Source organism: Atractosteus spatula, chromosome 1, assembly GCF_055471065.1.
Source record: "Atractosteus spatula isolate fAtrSpa1 chromosome 1, fAtrSpa1.hap1, whole genome shotgun sequence".
Lineage (NCBI taxonomy): Eukaryota > Metazoa > Chordata > Actinopteri > Semionotiformes > Lepisosteidae > Atractosteus > Atractosteus spatula.
Genome location: NC_142706.1, coordinates 38,604,063 through 38,624,043, shown reverse-complemented (window position 1 = coordinate 38,624,043; position 19,981 = coordinate 38,604,063). Strand labels below are relative to the sequence as shown.

The window sequence follows — 19,981 nt, the reverse complement described above, 5'->3', positions numbered from 1 at the left end:
CAAAACAGCTTTCCCCGTGAGAAGAGACAAGAGAAATTTATTTTGTGTAAAAACAGGCACTTCCAAGGTAAAGATGGAGTCGTACGAAGAAATGTAAACCTTGGATAGAGCTCTTTCACAGATGTGAAACATCTGTTGTATTTATTAACATCATACCACAGATGGTGAGTCACTGCTATTGCTTAGCGAAGGGGATTGTGCTGTTCTGAGGAGTGTTTGATATTTGTAAGTTAATGTGTTGATTTCCACAAGTATAATAGTTCATTCTTTGTAGTAATAATAATAATTCCTTGTATGTATATGGTCCCTTTCATCCCATTTGATCCCAAAGCTCTTCACAATAAGTAGGAGATCGGTATTGCTCTGTACTGTGAATAACACAGATGATAAATTCAAGCATTCCTTGAAAGAGAGATCAATTTACAATCAGTAAGTCTTTAACTGAAAAACAAAACAGCAAGGTGTAATGAAGCAATGGATCAGCCAGTGGTGTGGCCATTAACACTGCTGCTCCACTGGGTTTTGGTCCTATATTTAATTCTAGGCTAGGGAGGCTTCTGTAAGGAGTTTGCATGTCCTCTCTGTGTTCACCTAGTTTACATCCAGGTGCTCCAGTTTCCTCCCATCTTACAAAGACGTGCCGGCTGGTTTGATTGGCATGTTTACAGTAAATCGTCACTGTGCGTTGTGCCCTGCAGTGGGCTTGCGACCCCTCAAAGATGCAGCTTGTGTTTGCCAGCTTAGGCTTTGGACAAAGAGTCTTTGGGCCTTGGAGGACTATAATGTGATGTTTAATGTAGCTGTTCAGGAAGGTGTCATTTCTTTGTTGTTATTTTCTAGTATTAATTAAGAGAGACACTGTTTTGGAGAACATTCACTAGCTTGTTTTTGTCAAGTTTGCTTTATTGAAGTGTTTTTTTCTGTTTCCCTGTTGTTTCCTACTGTATGTACTCGTATAGCCATTCACTGCACTGCAGCTGTGGTTGATCTCTCCACACATGCTAATGTACATCAGTACATGGGATGGGGCAGGGGCTGATTTTTGGGATGTTTGTGTTGTTTGTACTTTGCCCTTTCGGCCTTCAGCTCCTTCAAATACACAATGGTAGAATGCAGTATTTTAGTGGAGTGACCTTTGCAGTGAGCGTTTATCTTTTCCCACATCTGTAATGTATACTGAACACAAAAAGTGATACAGTATTTTGCATTCAGTGCTATGTTCCAAAACGTCCACTCAAATATGCATATTTATTTAAATATTTTCATGGCACTAAAAGTCAATATGAGATTAGCACAATGTCAAAAAGTGAATACAATCAAGAGGCACCTTTGAGCAGTTTCACTCTGAAGGTTAACATGTCTCTGTCGCACCAAGGGCTAACTACCTTAACTGCAATAGTTCTGAGCGGGCTTCCGCTTTATTCGTAACAGCTGTGTTATTGGTTGGAAGTCAGTGATGAAAATATAAACAGTAGGCAATGAGACAAAACTATTCTTGTAATGTTACAAGACAAAAATATGCTTCCAATACTGCAGAAAGATTGTAATTCCATCACGTCAGCCTCATCATTCACTTTGTTCAATTGACCACATGTTTATTGTTTAAATAAGTGAAGAATGAAAGGAAGTAATTTCCTTATTGATCATTTGAGAATCATCTTTGCCAGAATACCATGTAAACTCTTCAATTTGCAGTAGATGTGTTCTTGACCAAAGCAGTCTGCCAAATAAATTACTTAAATATTATCAAATTATTCCATTCGCCCAATAAATAAAAGCTTGAGTCAATGTAGACTGAGTTTAGATGTGCTTAGTATTTTTAGCATGTTTTAACATACAGTCGACAGGTGAAAGCCAGGCTTTGTAATTTTTCCACTTTCTTATCTCATAATAAACTGGACTATAAACTGTAATTAAACAGAATGAACACCAACGATAAAATAATTTCTCTTCCATAAAGCACAAAACATACAAAATAGGCATTCAACCATCCACATTGTTTACTTTGATTACCATGCTATAATATCTTTGCTGACTGCCCTATCTTTCTTACACCCAAAGAAGGCTCCAGAGCTTAAACGTTGTTTTTTCTTTCTTCTCTTTTCAGCATGAAATAAACCTATTACTTATTCCTTTGCAGCCTATGCATGCTGATGCAGCTACCCCACAATAAATAATGAAAACAGTGCAGTCTGTAAGTATTTGGACAGTGACACAATTTTTGTTGTTTTGGCTCTGTACTCCAGCACATTGGATTTGAAATGAAACAGTGACTACAAGTATGAGGTTAAAGTGCAGAATGTCAGCTTTAATTCAAGGGTATTTACGTCTATATTGGCCAAATCATATAGGAATCACAGCCCTTTTTATACATAGTCCTCCCGTTTTAGGGGACCAAAAGTAATTGGACAATTGGCTGCTCACTTGTTTCTTGGCCAACAATGATGTTGTTGCCTCATTAGTTCATGCAGAAGAGAGCTAACAAAAGGTCTAGAGTTGACACTAGATGTGGCATTTGCATCTGGAGTCCATTGCTGTTGTCTTTCAACATGAGGACCAAAGAAGTGTCAATGCCAGTAAAGCGGGCCATCATGAGGATGAAAAATCAGAATAAATCAATTAGAGACATAGCCAAAGCATTAGGTGTATCAAAATTAACTGTTTAGTACATTGTTAAGAAGCAAGAACGCACTGGTGAGCTTACCAATACCAAACGTCCTGGTAGACCACAGTAGTGGATGACCAAAGAATACTTTCAATCGTGAAGAAAAACCCCTTTTCGACTGTTGAACAGATCGAGAACGCTCTCCAGGATGTAGGCATAGATGTGTCAAAGACTACCATAAAGAGAAGAATACACCAGCATGACCTCAGAGGGTTCACCACAAGATGCAAAAGATGCACTGGTAAGCCTCAAGAACAGAAAGGCCAGGTTACAGTTTGCTAAAAAGCCTGTAGAGTTCTGGGACCAAGTCTTATGGACAGATGAGATGAAGATTAACATTGTACCAGAGTGATGGAAAGAGGAAAGTGTGGAGAAAAAAAGGAACTGCTCATGATCCAAAGCATACCACCTCATCTGTGAAACATGGTGGAGGTAGTGTCATGGCTTGGGCATGTATGGCTGCCAGTGGAATCGGCTCACTTGTCTGTATTGATCATCTGACTGCAGATGGCAGCAGCAGGATGAATTCTGAAGTGTACAGAAGCCTCTTATCTGCTCAGATCCAACCAAATGCTTTAAAACTCATTGGACGGTGCTTCATCTTGCAGCAGAACAATGACCCCAAAAATACTGCTAACGCAACTATGGAGTTTTTCAGGGCCAAAAAGTGGAATGTTTTTGACTGACCAAGTCAGTCACCCGACCTGAATCCCATTGAGCATGCATTTCACTTACTGAAGACAAGACTGAAAGCAAAAAGCCGCCGAAACAAGCAGGAACTAACAATGGTTGAATTACAGGCCTGGCAGAGCATCACCAGGGAAGATACCCAACGTCTAGTGATGTCTATGGGTCGCAGACTTCATGCAGTCATCGATTTGCAAAGGATTTGCAAACATGCCAAATTTTATTTAAGGTTATGTTAATGTGTCCTATTACTTTTGGTCCCATGAAATGGGGGGACTATGTATAAAAATAGCTGCGATTCCTATATGGTTCACCCAATATAGACATAATTACCCTGGAATTAAAGCTGACACTCTGCATTTTAACCTCATAGTCATTGTTTCATTTCAAATCCAATGTGCTGGAGCACAGAGCCAAAACAGCAAAAATTGTGTCACTGTCCACATACTTCTGGACTGCACTGTATGTTCAATAATGTGTGTACACGTGACTCCCAGTTGGGCCATCTGTGTCAGTAGATTTTGAGGTCCACCAACAGGCCTTTCTGAAGGTTGCAACGATTCTGCTTATTTGGCACATTTGCAGCATGTCTATTATAGGTGGGTAGCTGCGTCAGCATGCATAGGCTGCAAAGGAACAAGTAATAGGTTTATTCCATGCTGAAAAAAAGAAGAAAGAGAACACAACGTTTCGGCCGTGGAGCCTTCTTCAGGTGTGAGGCTCACACCTGAAGAAGGCTCCACGGCCGAAACGTTGTGTTCTCTTTCTTCTTTTTTTCAGCATGGAATAAACCTATTACTTGTTCCTTTGCGTGTCTATTATAGCTAAACACAATTTCAGAAGTTTCATATTAGTTTTATGTGAGGTTGTCCTTGTATTTTAAGTAAAATATGCACACTATTTACACAGCTTATTCTCACTGTTTGCCATTTCTTCCCCAGTTCCGCTGGCAGCTTACAAGTGGTTGGTTTGCTTTCTTCTGCACGAAAGTTACCACAAACTCAAAGAAGAGAAGGCATCTGGGAAAACAGATTTTGAGGCAAGAAACAATAGCCAGGTAAATAGCCAGGTATCCCCTGTGCTCATCTCTGTTATTGAGATGATACTGTAAGTTATGCTTGGGGCACCCACATTATGTGAGGCCTTTTGTTTTATGAGCTTGCTTACAGATTTGTATGTCTTATGGGTGCAATTAAGAACCTAGCAGAATCCTGAACAAATGTGTAAATGCTTTAGGCATTCATCCTCCCTCTACAGCTCCAGTTTTTTTATTTCTTTTTTTTAAATTAGTGATCTGTTCCCTGAAGGTAAGGCTGCGAGAAGAGCAGATGTTTGTATTGGACTGTGTGCTTGTTCTCTTTAAATCATTCTTGAAAACCTAATCCTAAATTATAACTTAACACAATTGTTTATAGTTAGATCGAAACATGTTCCACTGGAGAATATGGAATGTAACATAAATGTTATTAAAGAATAGTTATCTTAATTCTGTTTATCACTATGTCTGACTATGCATCGGTTTGTTGTTCAAACTGAACCCTTTCGGTTAAGGAAATATTCTTACCACAGTTTATTTTAAATGTATTTGTTGAAATACAAGTTCGTAATTTCTCCTTACTGGTGACAAAAGTGCAAAATATTTTCATTGTCTAATAAGAGCATTGTCTGGAGGTTTCTGGAACAATTTAAAGGAAAAGGGATGTTCTTTTTTTTCTGTTTTGTGAGCGTTTAACAGCTGTTGTTTCCTGAAAGGATATTTCTCCTAGGCCTAATCAAAATACAGAAAACCTACCCATTACCACGTTTTTGAAAAATAATACTTTTGAAGGAGGATATAAGCTCTTTCAGAAAATAAGTACCCTTTGTTTTTGTGCTCTTCTGTGAAGGTCTTTTTTGACACATGGGTTTCCATGGCTCCCAGCTTGAATAAGAGGTTTCTAATAACATAATTTCTAATGGACAGATGTACCATAACACAGTTGTGTAGTTGTAGTTGAACACCAGGTAGACTAAGTGCAATTTCATGTTGTCTGTTAAAGAACATGTTGGTAACTGCAACTAAACTATAGTTTGTTTTAAAAAAATGTGAGAATATACTGTAGGGCGGCACAGTGGTTAGCATTGTTCTCTCGCATCACTGGTGCCCTGGGTTCAGTTCTGGGTCTGAGATAGTATCTGTGTCGAGTTTGTATGGTTTTCCCCCTGTTGCCTTGTGTTTCCCCACAGTCCAAAGCCGTTCTGGTAAGTTCATGTGCTTCTTTGAAAATTGGCCCTGGTGTGAATGTGTGCATCTCTGTGTATTTTTCTGTCCTGAGATAGACTGGTATGCCATCTGGGGTGTACCCTGCCTTGTGCCCTTTGCCTGTCAGGATAGACTCTGGCTCCCGTGCAATCCTGAAATGGATGAAGTGGTTACAAAATGGATAATGTTTGAAAAATTTCAGCCATTAATGTGATATTTTTTTCTGAGTTGTACCGTACAAATATAATGGACATTCACAAAATGCCATTAGCTAGTCAGTGCAATTCAAATGACAAGCAAGACTGATTAGTCATTTCAGTGAGTAAGATTTATGGTAATGTTCACTATGTTCATGTATCTTTAACAAAACAGCTGTCCTCTTCCAAAAATAATTAAACTAACAATTTCAAATACAACAGCTTGTGGAACAGTTCTCGTTATGCAAATTAATATTATATATTAAAAGTAACCAGGAATGTCTAAATTATGTTTTTATTGGAATTGAGAATGATACTTAAAGGATCATTTCAACGGAAAATAGTTACTGATCTGTATTATTAACTAATATGTGACACTATTAAAAGCTAAAGTCTATTTTGGTTGCATTCCAGGTATGGTTAGCAGAAAAATATAGGAAGTTCTGCAGTGCAGCTGCAGGAAAACTCTGTGATGTTTCTCACATTTGTTACTAATAAGTTTTCATTGTATTGCATACAGAACAAAAATCCATCTGATGTGTGAAGAGAAACATGTGGTTTAAAAGATAGATAATCTTTTAATGAGGTTGGAATTGATCCCAGTTGATGATAGCCGTATGGTTGATGTCAACTTTAAGAGTAAAAAAAGTATTACGGGAAATCAAAGATAAAGCAATGATTCATTTCCCTTATTGAGATGTTTGTAAAGGAAAGACACCATTTTAGTTTTCCAAAATGCATTAAATAAAATACAATATAATACAGTAGAAAGGTTTGTTAAAAGTCCGCCATTTAAATCTTTATATTTAAAGGTATGAACAAAAAATTTAAAAGGAAGGACCCTATTTCCACACAGGACTAAATCCAAATGCTATATACACAGATTGAGATTAGTTTCTCCCAAAGGCAGAAATCACAATTAATCACAATCACAATTGATCATGTCTTGATCAACAACAAATGGAGATGATTCATGACAAATGTCCATATCGGGAAAGGTACCAATGTCATGTGACAATGATTCTGTAAAAAGTACTGTATAGTAACAAAATACTGCAGATACAGATCAATTAATGTAATACACGGTTTAAAATCCAAATACTTAAAAATTCAATGGCAAAATTATGCCTTGAGGGAAAAAGTTATTGTTGAAATGTTGAAATTCCAGAAAGTAAGGAATTTCTTTTAAAATATGTCTTAAATTGCCCCCCTGGCAATGAATAAAGTATTTTGAATTAAATATGTTGCATATAAACCATGGAGACAATCCTTAACTTCAAAAGGCAAACACCCAAAAGAATGGCTTAGTCAGATAATATGAGAATCTCTCCAGAAAAGAAAAGGCTTAAAAGATCAAATAAATTATACAAATTATACAAAGTTTCAAACACTAAAACTAACAATATGGTGAAGTAAATACATTTTCCCAAAGTCGGTGAGAGAAACAGAAGAAATACATGGGTGGTCATGAAACTGTAACAACAGCAGCAAAACACAAGATTAGTAAATCATGGGATGATAACTGTATGTGTGTGAACTTACAAAGAACGTCAGAGGATTAAGATGTAGAAATAAACCACCTGTTAGAGTCAAGGGTAATAGGCTTCTAACCACATTATTTAAATGCGGGGATTGACTTGGCCTGAATTTCCACTTTATTCTCTTGATGAAATCCATAGTTGCATCCTGTTACCAGGACAAATCCTGGTTGATTCAGCTGCTCCTACTTCTGTGCAATTGTGCTTTCATTTGCAAGATCCAATCTGTTACCAACTGGTGCCCCTGCTCCAGGGGACATCACATCTATAATTTTAAAAGTACAGTCCTGACGCTACTTCCCTATATACAGTAACTCATGTGTTAGCCTTCTTTATTGTTCCCCTATACTTTATGAGTTAAGTTATGAGTCAGCCTAAATGTCTACATGTTTCTACTTCAGTACCATCCTTTAATACTTAAAACGTATTACATTGCATTCGTCAATGTTAAACTCTGTAGGTGTCAGCCTAAGCCTGCGTTTTGACTTTTATCTTTTGTGTTGTGGATGCTATATTATATTTCTTACTTACATTTAAGGGAACTCCTCTTAGCAGTACCTCTGACCTCTAAACAATTGACTAGTTATTAATTTATGTGGATGTACATTATTTCGATTTCCTGTTGCTTTCAGTGAGAATTTTTTTGTAAAGTGTCACTTTGTTATTACAGTGTTTGGTGACTGTTTTAGCTTCTCAAAGAAAATGAGGATGAGAAGGAGTGAATTATGGAGGACAAGGCATGAGTGAACAGAAGGAATCAGATGATGAAGTAAAGGAAGAAAAGTGGAAACAGCAGGGCTAACGTAAACATGAAATAAACAGAGATGAAAGAATAGTCAGAGCACATAAGAGTGGTGACAAAGGGAGAAGAAAGAGTATTCTGGAAAAGATTATGTCTAATGTGCAATATATACTAATGCATAACTAAATACAGAACAAAATTCACACACATACCTGAAGGATTCAGAGTCAAAATGATTTTTTTTTTTATTTGTAGTATTAAACTTTGCTTGCTCCTTCACAGTTCAAATACAGTATTGTTGTACTCCCTACTCTAACCCACATTACCAGTAAGGTCCAAAAGCAATTATGGAGATGGTTGAGGTGGTTATAACAGACCTTGAATGATATGATGACCCTCTGTCCTCCTGGTCATGCCAGTAGCAACCAGGTGATATGCCAATAGCAACTCTTGCCGATAACAATAATTTATTTTTTTATTGTTATTTAACCAGATTTCTTACTAATTTTGATCATCTCAAAAAACAGAAACAGAACATGTGGTGCTTTTATTAAATCACTTAATTTGAGCTCAATATTTTTTACACCAAGGAATAATGCTGCAAGAGAAATCAACAAACCAATCTGCTTACATACTTTAAGCTGTAACTGTTTGATCATTGTCTTCAGGTATATGCCCAATAAGACATTAATGTAAGACTGTTGTGTTTTCACTGTGTTTCATCAAATATATTTATAAAACTTTGAAGGACATTTTATTTTACCCGTTAGACAATTTTACTGTTTTCATATACTTATCAAGAATTCACTAAAAATAATGTGAGGAAAAATCGAAAATTGAGGAGGCACAGTTTCATCGACAGTGATCGGTTTCCGGAAAACCCAGTTGGTGGAAAAGGTGTTGCGTATAGGAATTAAAATTAGCATGAATAACCAAAAAGATGGTGGTCGTTGTGTTGTATAAAAGCAAAGATTGTTTTCCATTCGAGAAGTAAAACAAAGTTGTTCGTTTGCATTTATAATGATAGCATTGGAAGGAGGTAATGAATAGTAGCTTGGTAGAGATTCAGAGCAGAGCACAAAATGATTTAATGAAGCCTAAAGACAAGGATATTAATACAATTACAATGTTTGAAAACTAAGTGCAAACAATTGTTTCTGAAATCTAGTTCTTTTCTTTCTTTTACCCTAGGTCTATTACTGTCGCTCTCTGGCGATTGTCTATATAGAGCACACTGTGCTACAGAGATTCCATGATTTCACACATGATCCTGCTACTCCAGCCCGCCTGAAACCTGTGTTGAAGAACCTCAGTGGATTGTATGGCCTGTGGACACTCAGCAATCATATGGCAATCTTATATCAAGGTGCTGGTCACGCTTTCTTTTTACAAACGCCAAACTGAATTTTAGGCAGTTTGACAAGTGGGACAACTTGGTATAATAGATGGGTTACAATATTAAAAATATTGACTTGCGTGTTTTAAAACGTTTAACAATTGTGTCAAAATGAACAAGCTCGCTCTAGTCTGCAAATGTTATCATTCAGAAGCAGCACATCATGTTTTTTATAATCATTATCTACAGTACAGAGAAATACACTATTAAGATGAATCTCCATTATTCAGGACAGAAAACATTTGGATTTCTGAATGACTTTGTCTTTATTAAATTATTCTGCCATTTTTACTTCTTTTGAATTTGTTTTTGGTTCTTTAATTAGGTGGATACTTATCCAGAAAGCAGCATGCTGACATGATTCAAAATGCTATTCTTAGGCTCTGCTCACAGGTAATTGCCTGACTATTTATTGTTTGTTGTCTTGTTTATTGGGATTTATGGAGGGCCTGAAAAGTTGAACTTGTCAGTTTGATTTTAATCCACCTCATTGTAAATATTTAAATATCTTGTATTTGCTTAAATTCACTGCATGTGCAAGCATTTTTATGTGTTCATGAAGTTTTTTTAACACAGTAGAAATCAGGTTTAGATTGAGCGTGATGATTCAGTAGAATTTAATATGGACTTGTGCTTTGTGGGTAGCACTTACTGTAAGTTTTCTATAGCTGTGGGATTAGCAGTTGTTCTGCACCCCACAGCACAGTTTACTTGTCTCATTTCTTCGTTGTAATAATAATTGTATAAGTAGTAAATTGGAATAGAGGCACCTTTCATATTAAAGACGCCCCACAGCTATGTACATAAGGGCAACAGTATTCACTCACTGCTAATGTAATTCTAGAATTCTTGTGTGCTTTTGTGGTGCAGTAGCTCTGATTTCATATTTGTCTCTGTAATAGCTGAAGGATGAGGCTGTGGCTCTGGTGGATGTCATTGCTCCCCCTGACTTCATCCTGAACTCACCCATTGGCAAAGCAGATGGTGAGGTAAGGGACAAACCATGAAGCAAATTATTGCTTAATGTTCTCTTAAACCTTTTGCAGTAAAGAAAATATATATTTTAAAGACATTTCAATAATAAAACATTTACTCTGATGACTAAGGTGCCATTTACAGTATTTGAGAATTATTGCTGCTGTAATTTGCCTGACACCTTAAATATTTAGGTAATTAATAATAATATTTAATTTTAGCATTATAACTAAATTGAATAACTTGATATTAAATATTAAGAGATGCTGAAGGGATTAAGAAAATTCATTTGGACATCTCATATGAAGAAGAGACCAATGTTTCTCAGTCTTTTCCTGTGTGTTATGGCTAGCAATAATGCATATTTTATTTAAAAAAAAACATTTATAAAAGAGAACATTTGCTTCTTAGAATTTAGAAATTGTTCGCAAGGGCAGAGGTGTAGTTTGTACTTGAAAAGTGATCAGGCTTAACAAGTGACATATTTCTTGGCCGCAACCCAGTAAAGTCTGGCAGCCTCTTCTTGTCACGAACACGGACTAAGATCCGTGTCAGGTCTTGTAGGAGACCCTATGCGATGCGGTAAGAGCTGGAGAAAACAGGAGGCGTGGTAAAGGGAAACACACAGGGGTTTAATAGTGCACAAAATAATAGTGACAGCCCGTTAGACAGTGAACAGGGGAGACAATGAACGGCATCCAAATCCAAACGGGTCCAAAGACAGGTCAGGCCACAGTCCGGGAGACCATCAGCGAGTAATCTATCCTGGGACGCGGTAAGGTTAAAATCCCAGGGAGGGGGGAACACACGGACAGACAAAACATGGAGGTCCAAGGGTGACGGGGTGAGATCCTCCAGACCCCGGGCTCAGGAAGCGGGAGGTGTCGGGGATGAGGCCTATGCCCTCAGGAGACGGATGTAGGGTTTCCTGGTGCCAGGCGGGTCTTGTGACATCCTTACCCTAATGATGAGCCCCGAGGACTGGAGGAGCTAGTCTTTAAATAATACACCTAAGAAGGTACACCTGGGGAGCTTAATCACAAGAACAATAACAGGAGTAGTGGAGCGCCCTCTAGGGAGGGATGTCAGGCGTGACACTTCTAGTGACCAATATCACATGTTTAATAGCATATCATATCAAACATCTCATATTTAATATCTAATCTTTAAGTTTTTAGTAAGAATTATCATGTTCATCAACACATCATTGCAGTAAGTCTTATAAGCACATGATTTGTTGGTAAATATTAAAAATCCTTTTTCATTGAATGTTTGCTAGATACCTAATAGTTGATTATATTTACACTTATTTATCATTCAATTTTTACAAAGGTTGTTAGGACATTTTTTAAGATTATTTGATGTATTTTTTGTGTGAATCTACCATGGTTTTGTTTTTACTTGTAATTGTTTTCATTTGATATCAGAAGAAATTTTGGCATCTCCTGATGTCCCTTAAATGTTTCAAGAAATCAAAAACCACTATAAAACATGTGACAAACATTTTTCTCCTTAATTGGAATTCATGCTAATTACTGATTCTGCCTTTACTTATTGCTAGTCAATATTTTTTACAAATACAATTTCAAGAAGATTTCAGGAAGAATGATTAAGAAGGGCTTTCATCAGTAGAAAAAACAGGAGAATGTTTAAAAAAGACAGACACATACCACTATTTCCTCATATCCTCTAGAGGACTGACACACAATGGATTGTTTGCTGAAATTACTCTGACACACAACTTTTGTACATATTTTCACAATTTAGTCTCTTGAACTTATTTGTGACTTCTCATCGTACACAACCTCAAAAAACACATCTTATTTTGTTAGGTTTTCATAGTTTAGTTAAATTGTTCAGATAAACCGTTTGTTCTAAAGCTTATTATAGCTTCTGTACTTACACTACCTTCAAAATGTTTGGTGTACCATGACTGTTGAATAATTCTGCTATTTTGTGGTTCCACCAGTAGTCAGTCAAAAGGCTAAGGACTAATTATGTAGATCAGCACCGCTTGGATTTTCAGAAAGAAAATTCAGCAGATATCCATCTGTCCAATAACAGCTTTATACAATACAGAGTTGCAGGAGATCCAATCCCGGCACACACAGATATGCACACACTCACAACAGGGCGAGTTATCCCAGAAGCCAGTTAACCTACCAGTATGTTTTGGAATGTGGGAGGAAACTGGAGCACCCAGAGGAGACCCATACAAACACAGAGAGAACATACAAGCTCCATGCAGATGCTGTAGTACCCCAGGTTCAGAACTAATCCCAGGGCTCCATGGATTTGGAAAATCATGCCTTATTAACATTACGTACTGTATGACACACTTTTACAAGTGTTATATGTTTCTTAAGAATAATGATTAGCTGAGCATGGATGTCATACACATATTGTAGAATCTGTTTGGTTAAAAGATATTTCATTAAAAAACATTAATTCATGCTATTTAAATCTATATGTATTCATTAGTACATCGTGAAAGAATTTAAAAAGAGCAGTTTTATGATCACTGAGGGACATGTTTCAGATTAATTACTGAAACCACAAATGGGTCGTATTGTTTTATATACAGCTGTGACAGATTCCATAGGAATTTCAAATGAGGTATGGAGATCTGTTTTGTAATAATTTGTGCCCTGGTGTTAAATGAAACAGGTTTATGGCCAATACAACATAAACATATGTTTGACAATTAAAAATTTTAAAGTGAAATATTTTAATGCTTAGAATAAATTCTGAGAACATTTATAAATGTTTATAAATGTTTATAGAACAGACGTATGTATTTCTTCTTTGTCTAAAATATTGCTAAATTGGTCAATTGTTTTGCATCCTTATTTTCCATTACTATTTCAAAAGTCCAGTTTGAATCATGAGAAGTGTTACTCATTGTTTCGGTATTTATTTTTTGGCATGTGACTTCGCTTTAAACTTGTCTATGACCAATGCTCATTTTCAGTTAAAAACTAACATGTGCTAATCACAAAATAAGACCAGCTGCTCTCCATTTCACATCTCAGGCTCACCTATCCCTCAGTCGGAGTTTATAGGTGACACTTATCATTAATCCAAGACCCAATTAACTTTCTTTTCAGTCCTGCATGTTACCAACTCATACTGCATGTGTATTTGCTCATTTATGTTCACCAAAAAATGAGACTTCCGGACAATATTATCTTGAACGGGTTGAAAATGTAGGAAATGTACTGTAAACACAACTGCAATACTTAAATATGTTGTGATTAATAATGATAAAAAACATCTATACCCCAGAAGGGTCTAGTAAAGATGTAGTGATTTCTAATATCCTTTGAAAAGAAGGTATGTTGTCGTAAAATAAACAGGGAAAACACAAACACTAATTCATCCAAAAAGGTGCTCTCCACACCAACCTGACAAAGCTGATGATGATAGGTGGTCCTGTATACAGTGTGTCAGAACCCAACTAAGTTATATTGAGTGCCATTTCAGTTTTTTGTAGATGAGGATTATAAGAACCAATATGAAGAAATCTGTTGTGAAGCTCTATACCATTATACTCTCTTCCTTGCAGTACTGCTGTCAGTCTCTTCCATTCAATAATTTTATTACAGAGATTTTAAGTGAGCTCCTAATAGAACTCCCAAACGTGTGAATCCTGCCATAGGGGAAGTAAAGAAAATTTTAAAAAAAAACTAAAAAAAAGTTTTACCTGTCAGTAGATCACCAGACCAATAATCTCCAGGATACTCGTAGAGCGTAAGGGAATTTAAAGATGCCCTTAAATAAAAACCATAATTTAGGTTTTTACTAGTTTTAAATGCTATTTTTTAAAGCCACTATGTATAATATTTTTTTTATATAATTAAAAGCTGGAAGAACTTGATTCTTGATTTGAATCGTGATTAATTCACATCGGATAGAAGATACTAAAAAAATATTAGAATCCTCTGACAGCAGGGAACATTTCTAAAGACTGTTGCCGTGTCAGCCTGCCGGTAAGGTAATAATAATAATAATAAACTTTATTTTATATAGCCCCTTTAAAGGTGGCTTCTCAAAGCGCTTTACAGGATGACAACAACAATAAATAAGAAGAATACACAAGATAAAACACAATTACAATATACAGAGGAGACTGTGGATGGTGGTACTAAGAAAAGCAGAGGGGTGAAGAATGGAACCAGTTAAGTAAAGGCTTTTCTGAAGAAGAGGGTTTTTAGTCTGGATTTGAAGGAGTTTAGAGAAGGTGACTCTCTGATATCCTTGGGGAGAGAGTTCCAGAGCTTGGGGGCATAACAGGAGAAGGCCCTGTCACCCATACAATGTAGATGGGCTTGGGGGACAGTAAGGAGAGCAGAATTAGAAGAGCGGAGGTTGCGAGGTGGGGAGTAGGGCGATAATAGTTCAGACAGGTACTGAGGTGCCAAGCCATGCAGAGCCTTATAGGTGAGCATGAGGATTTTAAAGTCTACACGGAATTTGACCGGAAGCCAGTGCAAGGACTCCAGGATAGGAGTAATGTGAACGCTTGCACTAGAACTGGTCAGGATTCTGGCTGCTGAATTTTGGACATACTGCAGTTTGCTCAGAATAGATTTAGATACCCCAGCGAGTAGAGCATTACAGTAGTCAATTCGAGAGAACACAAATGTGTTGATCAGCTTTTCAGCCACAGTTAGTGATAGCATAGGGCGTAGTCTAGCGTTATTTCTGAGGTGAAAAAAAGATATTTTGACAGTATGCTGCACATGTGGGTTGAATGTTAAGCCAGAATCAAATATAACCCCAAGGTTTTTCAATTTTGATTGAAGCTCAAGTACAGAAACATCTACAGATAGGGTTACAGGACTGGCTTTACGAAGTTGATGGGGGGTGCCAATAAGCATGACTTCAGTATTGTCGCAGTTAAGATAAAGGAAGTTTTGAGTCATCCAAATTTTTATGTCAGAAATGCAATTAGATAGAATAGAGACAGCCACATCAGTGTCAGGTAAGGGCAGGCCAGCCCAGTGGCATCAACTGAGTTGAGGGGCTTCGACTGCTACTCCCCCAAAGGGACTAGCCAGGGAGCCAGAGGTGTGGTTCGGTGTGTCTGGGTAACCATGAGTGAAGGGCTCATCGAAGGAAGGAAACCTTAGGATGATCATATGTGCACCTCGTGTCCTGGTTGCCCCAATGTACATGGAAAAAAAGAAAAAATGAGCAAAACATTCCCCAGCAGTCCTTGAGAGGCATGTCTGGAGCAATGGATAGCCTGTTTCATGACCATAATGGTAGCTACAACCCCCTAGAGTCACAATACATATTTACGTACATACAGTTGCATGTATTTTATGCAGAATTATATTTATGATTTATATCACTGAACATATGCATACCTTTAGTCATGGCATGTCAGGGTTTTACTCTTATTCTCCTAGAACAGTATGTTTTGCTTCATTTTTGTATATTATTTGTGCTTTTGTACAGAGTTTTGTTTCTTTAATGTCACTCATGAACAGAATTGTAGTAGTGGCAAAAGAAGAAGCTTGTAATTCCAAATTATAGCCCTCATGAGGCTGTTTGGTTCAGTGTGACCTTGTACTTACTCTGTCTAAAAACTGCTGATTCTGATTGCTGATCCTGTGATTTTGCAGGTAGTAATCATGGGGAGAGTGTTTAGGATGTAATTCCAGAACTACTCAATTATTGGACAGTTCCATTTCATTCTTATACAGTATATAATTATCAATGGTATTGCCAGAACATTTTTAATAATTCTAAGATAGAGTATGCCTAGCTCCATACGACAAAAGCCTTTTATTAGTGCAGTCTGTGGAGAAAATCTATAGTTTATGAGTTTTATTTTTACATTTTTGGAAAATGACAAGGCATTTCCCCATATATTTAGCCAATATGTGGTACACCAAAATATCTCACCCATGTATTAAATGGCGTTGTGATGTCTTTCTCAACTGATGACATAACTTTATATATTTTAGATACAGCACTGCATAGACCTTCAAAACTATCTGAGATCAGGGGTGAATTAGATGTGCATAATCCCCAAACTGGTAGCTAGTGATGGGTCCTTTTAAATGGTAGGTCAGTTTTTAGATAGACAATATCGTTCTTGCAAATTCTTAAAGGAGGAAAGGTCTCTAAACCCAAAAGTATTGTTCAGGTGAGAAATGTTCTTCCTGTTCGCAGAAGCAAATTTAAAATATTTCCCTGCAAAGGCAAAGTCTGCAATATGCCAAACAGGAAAATACTTTGATGAAGAAAGATTGCTTAAAAAAATAGAATCACTAATTCGTTTGTTTTTTTTCCCCACCCAGTTTTCATATTATCAGCTGTGTGTTTTTCTCAGCTGAGTTCACAGCCACAATCCCCCTGACCTCACACAGGCAGGAATGAGGTAGTATACACAGATTCCCACAACCCACGCACCTTCAAATGTCATGTCTTTTAACATATTGTAGGCCACACGGTTCTGCACTTGAGTTTCAGCACTGTTTAGAAGAGGTGGAACTCAATAACACTGCAAACCTGCAAGTTCACAATAAGCCTACAGTATGTACAGTATGTTACTGAGCTTCCCTTCCTCTGTACTGAACACTTTTACCAGTTGAGTCACTCACGATTCCCCAGTATTACTTTTTAGGATATTAAGAACTACTCATAATATTAAAACATGGGTGCTTTTGCATAATTTCCATTGTACCCTTTTATTTATACCAACTCATAGACTTGTGAGATGCATTGCATGTCTTGCCACTGTGGCATAAAATGCCAATTCTGCCATGACCCAAGTTTTTGGTTTTCAGTGTTGTCCCTATACATGTAAAGTATATAGTGCATATACGTATGAAGTTGCAGACCAAATAATGTGACCGTAAAAAAACTGAAAGATGAAATAGAAACTCAGCTGCATGATAATTTCCAACATTGCATATCATGCAGAAAAAAAGATAAATTCATATTTTGGCCCAACATATAAAATCGATGTGTATATTTGTTATTTTATCCGAGAGTGACAATAATTTAATTTTAATGAGACTGCTTTAAATATCATGGCTCCTTATAATTAATTTCTAATTCATTGTCCTGGGCAGCATAGTGGTAAGCATTGCTGCCTTTCAGCACTGGGGCCTTGGGTTCAGTTCCTGGGGGATTATCTTTGTGGAGTTTTCATGTTCTCCCAGTGTTCACTTGGACATGCAGGTAGGTTAATTGTGCCATACAGTGAACTGACATCCTGTCCAGGGTGTATCCCACCTTGTGCCCAGGGCTTTCCAGGATAGGTTCCGGGCCACTGTGACTCTGAACTGGATAATTAGTTATTGAAAGTGAAGTGATACGATGGGTAGTGTGCAGATTCTTCCCCAGACTCAACAACCCAAGAATCTCCATTTATCATTAACCATTCCTTAGTCTGTCAATCTAACCCTGTGGTGTGTTTTTGTTTTTCAGATTTATAAAAACCTGTGGGTTACAGTTCTTCAAGGCAGTAAGGTGCTTGAGAGACCATCATGGTGGTCAGAGTTCTGCTCCAATAAACCTGCTGTGGGTAGCCTCAGGGCAAAGCTGTGATGCTTAGGTGACCAGCACATTTTAAAGAACCCAAAGATGATCAAAATCTACAACCTGTGACTAGACCTTGAGACACTCTGAAAAACAGGCATAGTCTTGAATCCATAGACTTTGAATTACAGAGAATTGTGAATGAGTGGGATAGCATGGTCTAGATATACTCATTAATCATGAAATGATATAACTTGGTCTATAAAGGGTTTCTGGTTTTAATTATAAAAAAGAATCTTCCCCTCAATAATCTATCATGCGCCTCCTTTGCTTTCTCATGACAAATGCACAACATGTAAGCATAATATCCAAACCAACCAAGGTGTAACACTTATGTGTCTTGTATTATTTGCTGATTGTTTTATTTTGTTTCTTTTCATCAGGCTGAATTAATTGTCTCAAAGTAATTTTATTCCACATATAATTTACCTAATGGTGAAAAAGTGACTTTACTGCACAAGACGTTTCGCCTTTAAATGGAGCATAGTGCAAGAATTAATTTTTTTTACATTTTTACAATAAAGTTGTACCTTTTATTGTTACTGCTGAAATTTAATTTCAAACATGGGAATTTCATACAACAGCTGTTGATTATTGTAGTATTTTTGCTCATTTGTCTGTAACTGTATTATCAGGATTTCTTCTTAAATTCTTTTAATTTCATTTGTGGGTGTATTTTTTTAATAATACAAAAATAATATTGTTTATATAATTGGCAAAATATATTTCTGGTTTTAAAATAGTGATAATAGTTCATCCACACTAATAGAAAATCAGATAATATTAGAAACAAATGCTAAATTGTTTAGATCTATATGTTTGTAAAGTTATTTAAATATTATAATACAAATAAATATAATACAACAAAATGTGCTGTATTCATCATTATTAAAAAATAAGTTCTCAAAGCTGGTTTTCCTACTGTAACTCCAACATCAGAAAGACTACAGAAACCAAAATTATCCTGCAGCTAGGATCACACCTTTCCCCTTCTCTCAGTGACAGACTAATTTTCTTCTAAATTCTCTCTTCATTGTAGGTTTCATTTCACACCTCTCTTCACCTATCCTGACTTCACACCTCCTGATTGGCCTCTCTTTCTGTCCCCTGCTCCCGCCCCTCTCTCCTCCTCTCTCCCAGCTTTTGTTCTCCTGCTACATTATCTTTGCTCACTGCCCTGTCTTTCTCACACCTGAAGAAGGCTCCACGGCTGAAACGTTGAGTTTTCTTTCTTTTCTTCTCAGCATAGGATAAACCTATTAGTTGTTCCTTTGCAGCCTACGCATGCTGACACAGCTACCCACCTGAACTATTATTAAAAATGTTGTATTAAATGCTTTTTCAAAGGAAGTTTGAAGAGGAATTCTTTGTGTTAGAGATGAGACGTTGCTTCCATAAAGGCTCCTAGCACTGTATTCCACATGCCATCTTGAGGTTTAATATGCTCAGGCCTAATGAGCCACCTTATTTAGGCTGAGGCCTGTTGCACATTGTTATACATTTTTGGTAAATTGAGCCAAATAATGTTTTGACTAGACAGGGATATCTCACTTCGTGATTGAAGTGTTCCAGATAAATGAATGCTGTGGGAATAGAGGAAATGATAACCAATTATAACCAGGGCCAAATGGGGATGGGTTTCTTGGAGCACGATTTCTTACATACTAGATTCACTGGGTTATTTGTAATAGTGTTACTTATAATTTTACTGTAAAATTCATTTTATTCAGAAAGGAGTTTTATTTTGTAAATGACTGTATAATGACAGAAGAAAAAACTGTGCATCCATATATTCAGTGAGAGCTGTCATACTGTAGATCAAGTACTGTCAGCCTTCACTCCTCCAGCTTGGCAGCAGTAGAATTTACTGTACATCTGCCGAGGTGGGCCAGACTGTGGTTCATGGCAATATTAATAAGCAAAATTGGCACAAGAAATGGGAGATCTATTACAAATGACACGGGGCATAATGTCCAGTCAAC

At 36.9% G+C, this 19,981-nt stretch overlaps 1 protein-coding gene across 1 annotated transcript in view; it reads left to right on the top strand.

Moving 5' to 3' along the window:
• acox3 (acyl-CoA oxidase 3, pristanoyl) overlaps positions 1-18,868 on the top strand; it is a 41,919-nt gene extending 23,051 nt beyond the window's left edge. Inside the window, exons 14-18 of the mRNA XM_088914750.1 lie at positions 4,294-4,409; positions 9,263-9,437; positions 9,793-9,860; positions 10,370-10,456; positions 17,889-18,868. Of these exons, the coding sequence (XP_088770876.1) occupies positions 4,294-4,409; positions 9,263-9,437; positions 9,793-9,860; positions 10,370-10,456; positions 17,889-18,008 (566 nt within the window). The 3' untranslated portion in view covers positions 18,009-18,868. The remainder of the gene's footprint in view (positions 1-4,293; positions 4,410-9,262; positions 9,438-9,792; positions 9,861-10,369; positions 10,457-17,888) is intronic.
• The last annotated feature ends 1,113 nt before the right edge of the window (positions 18,869-19,981 follow it).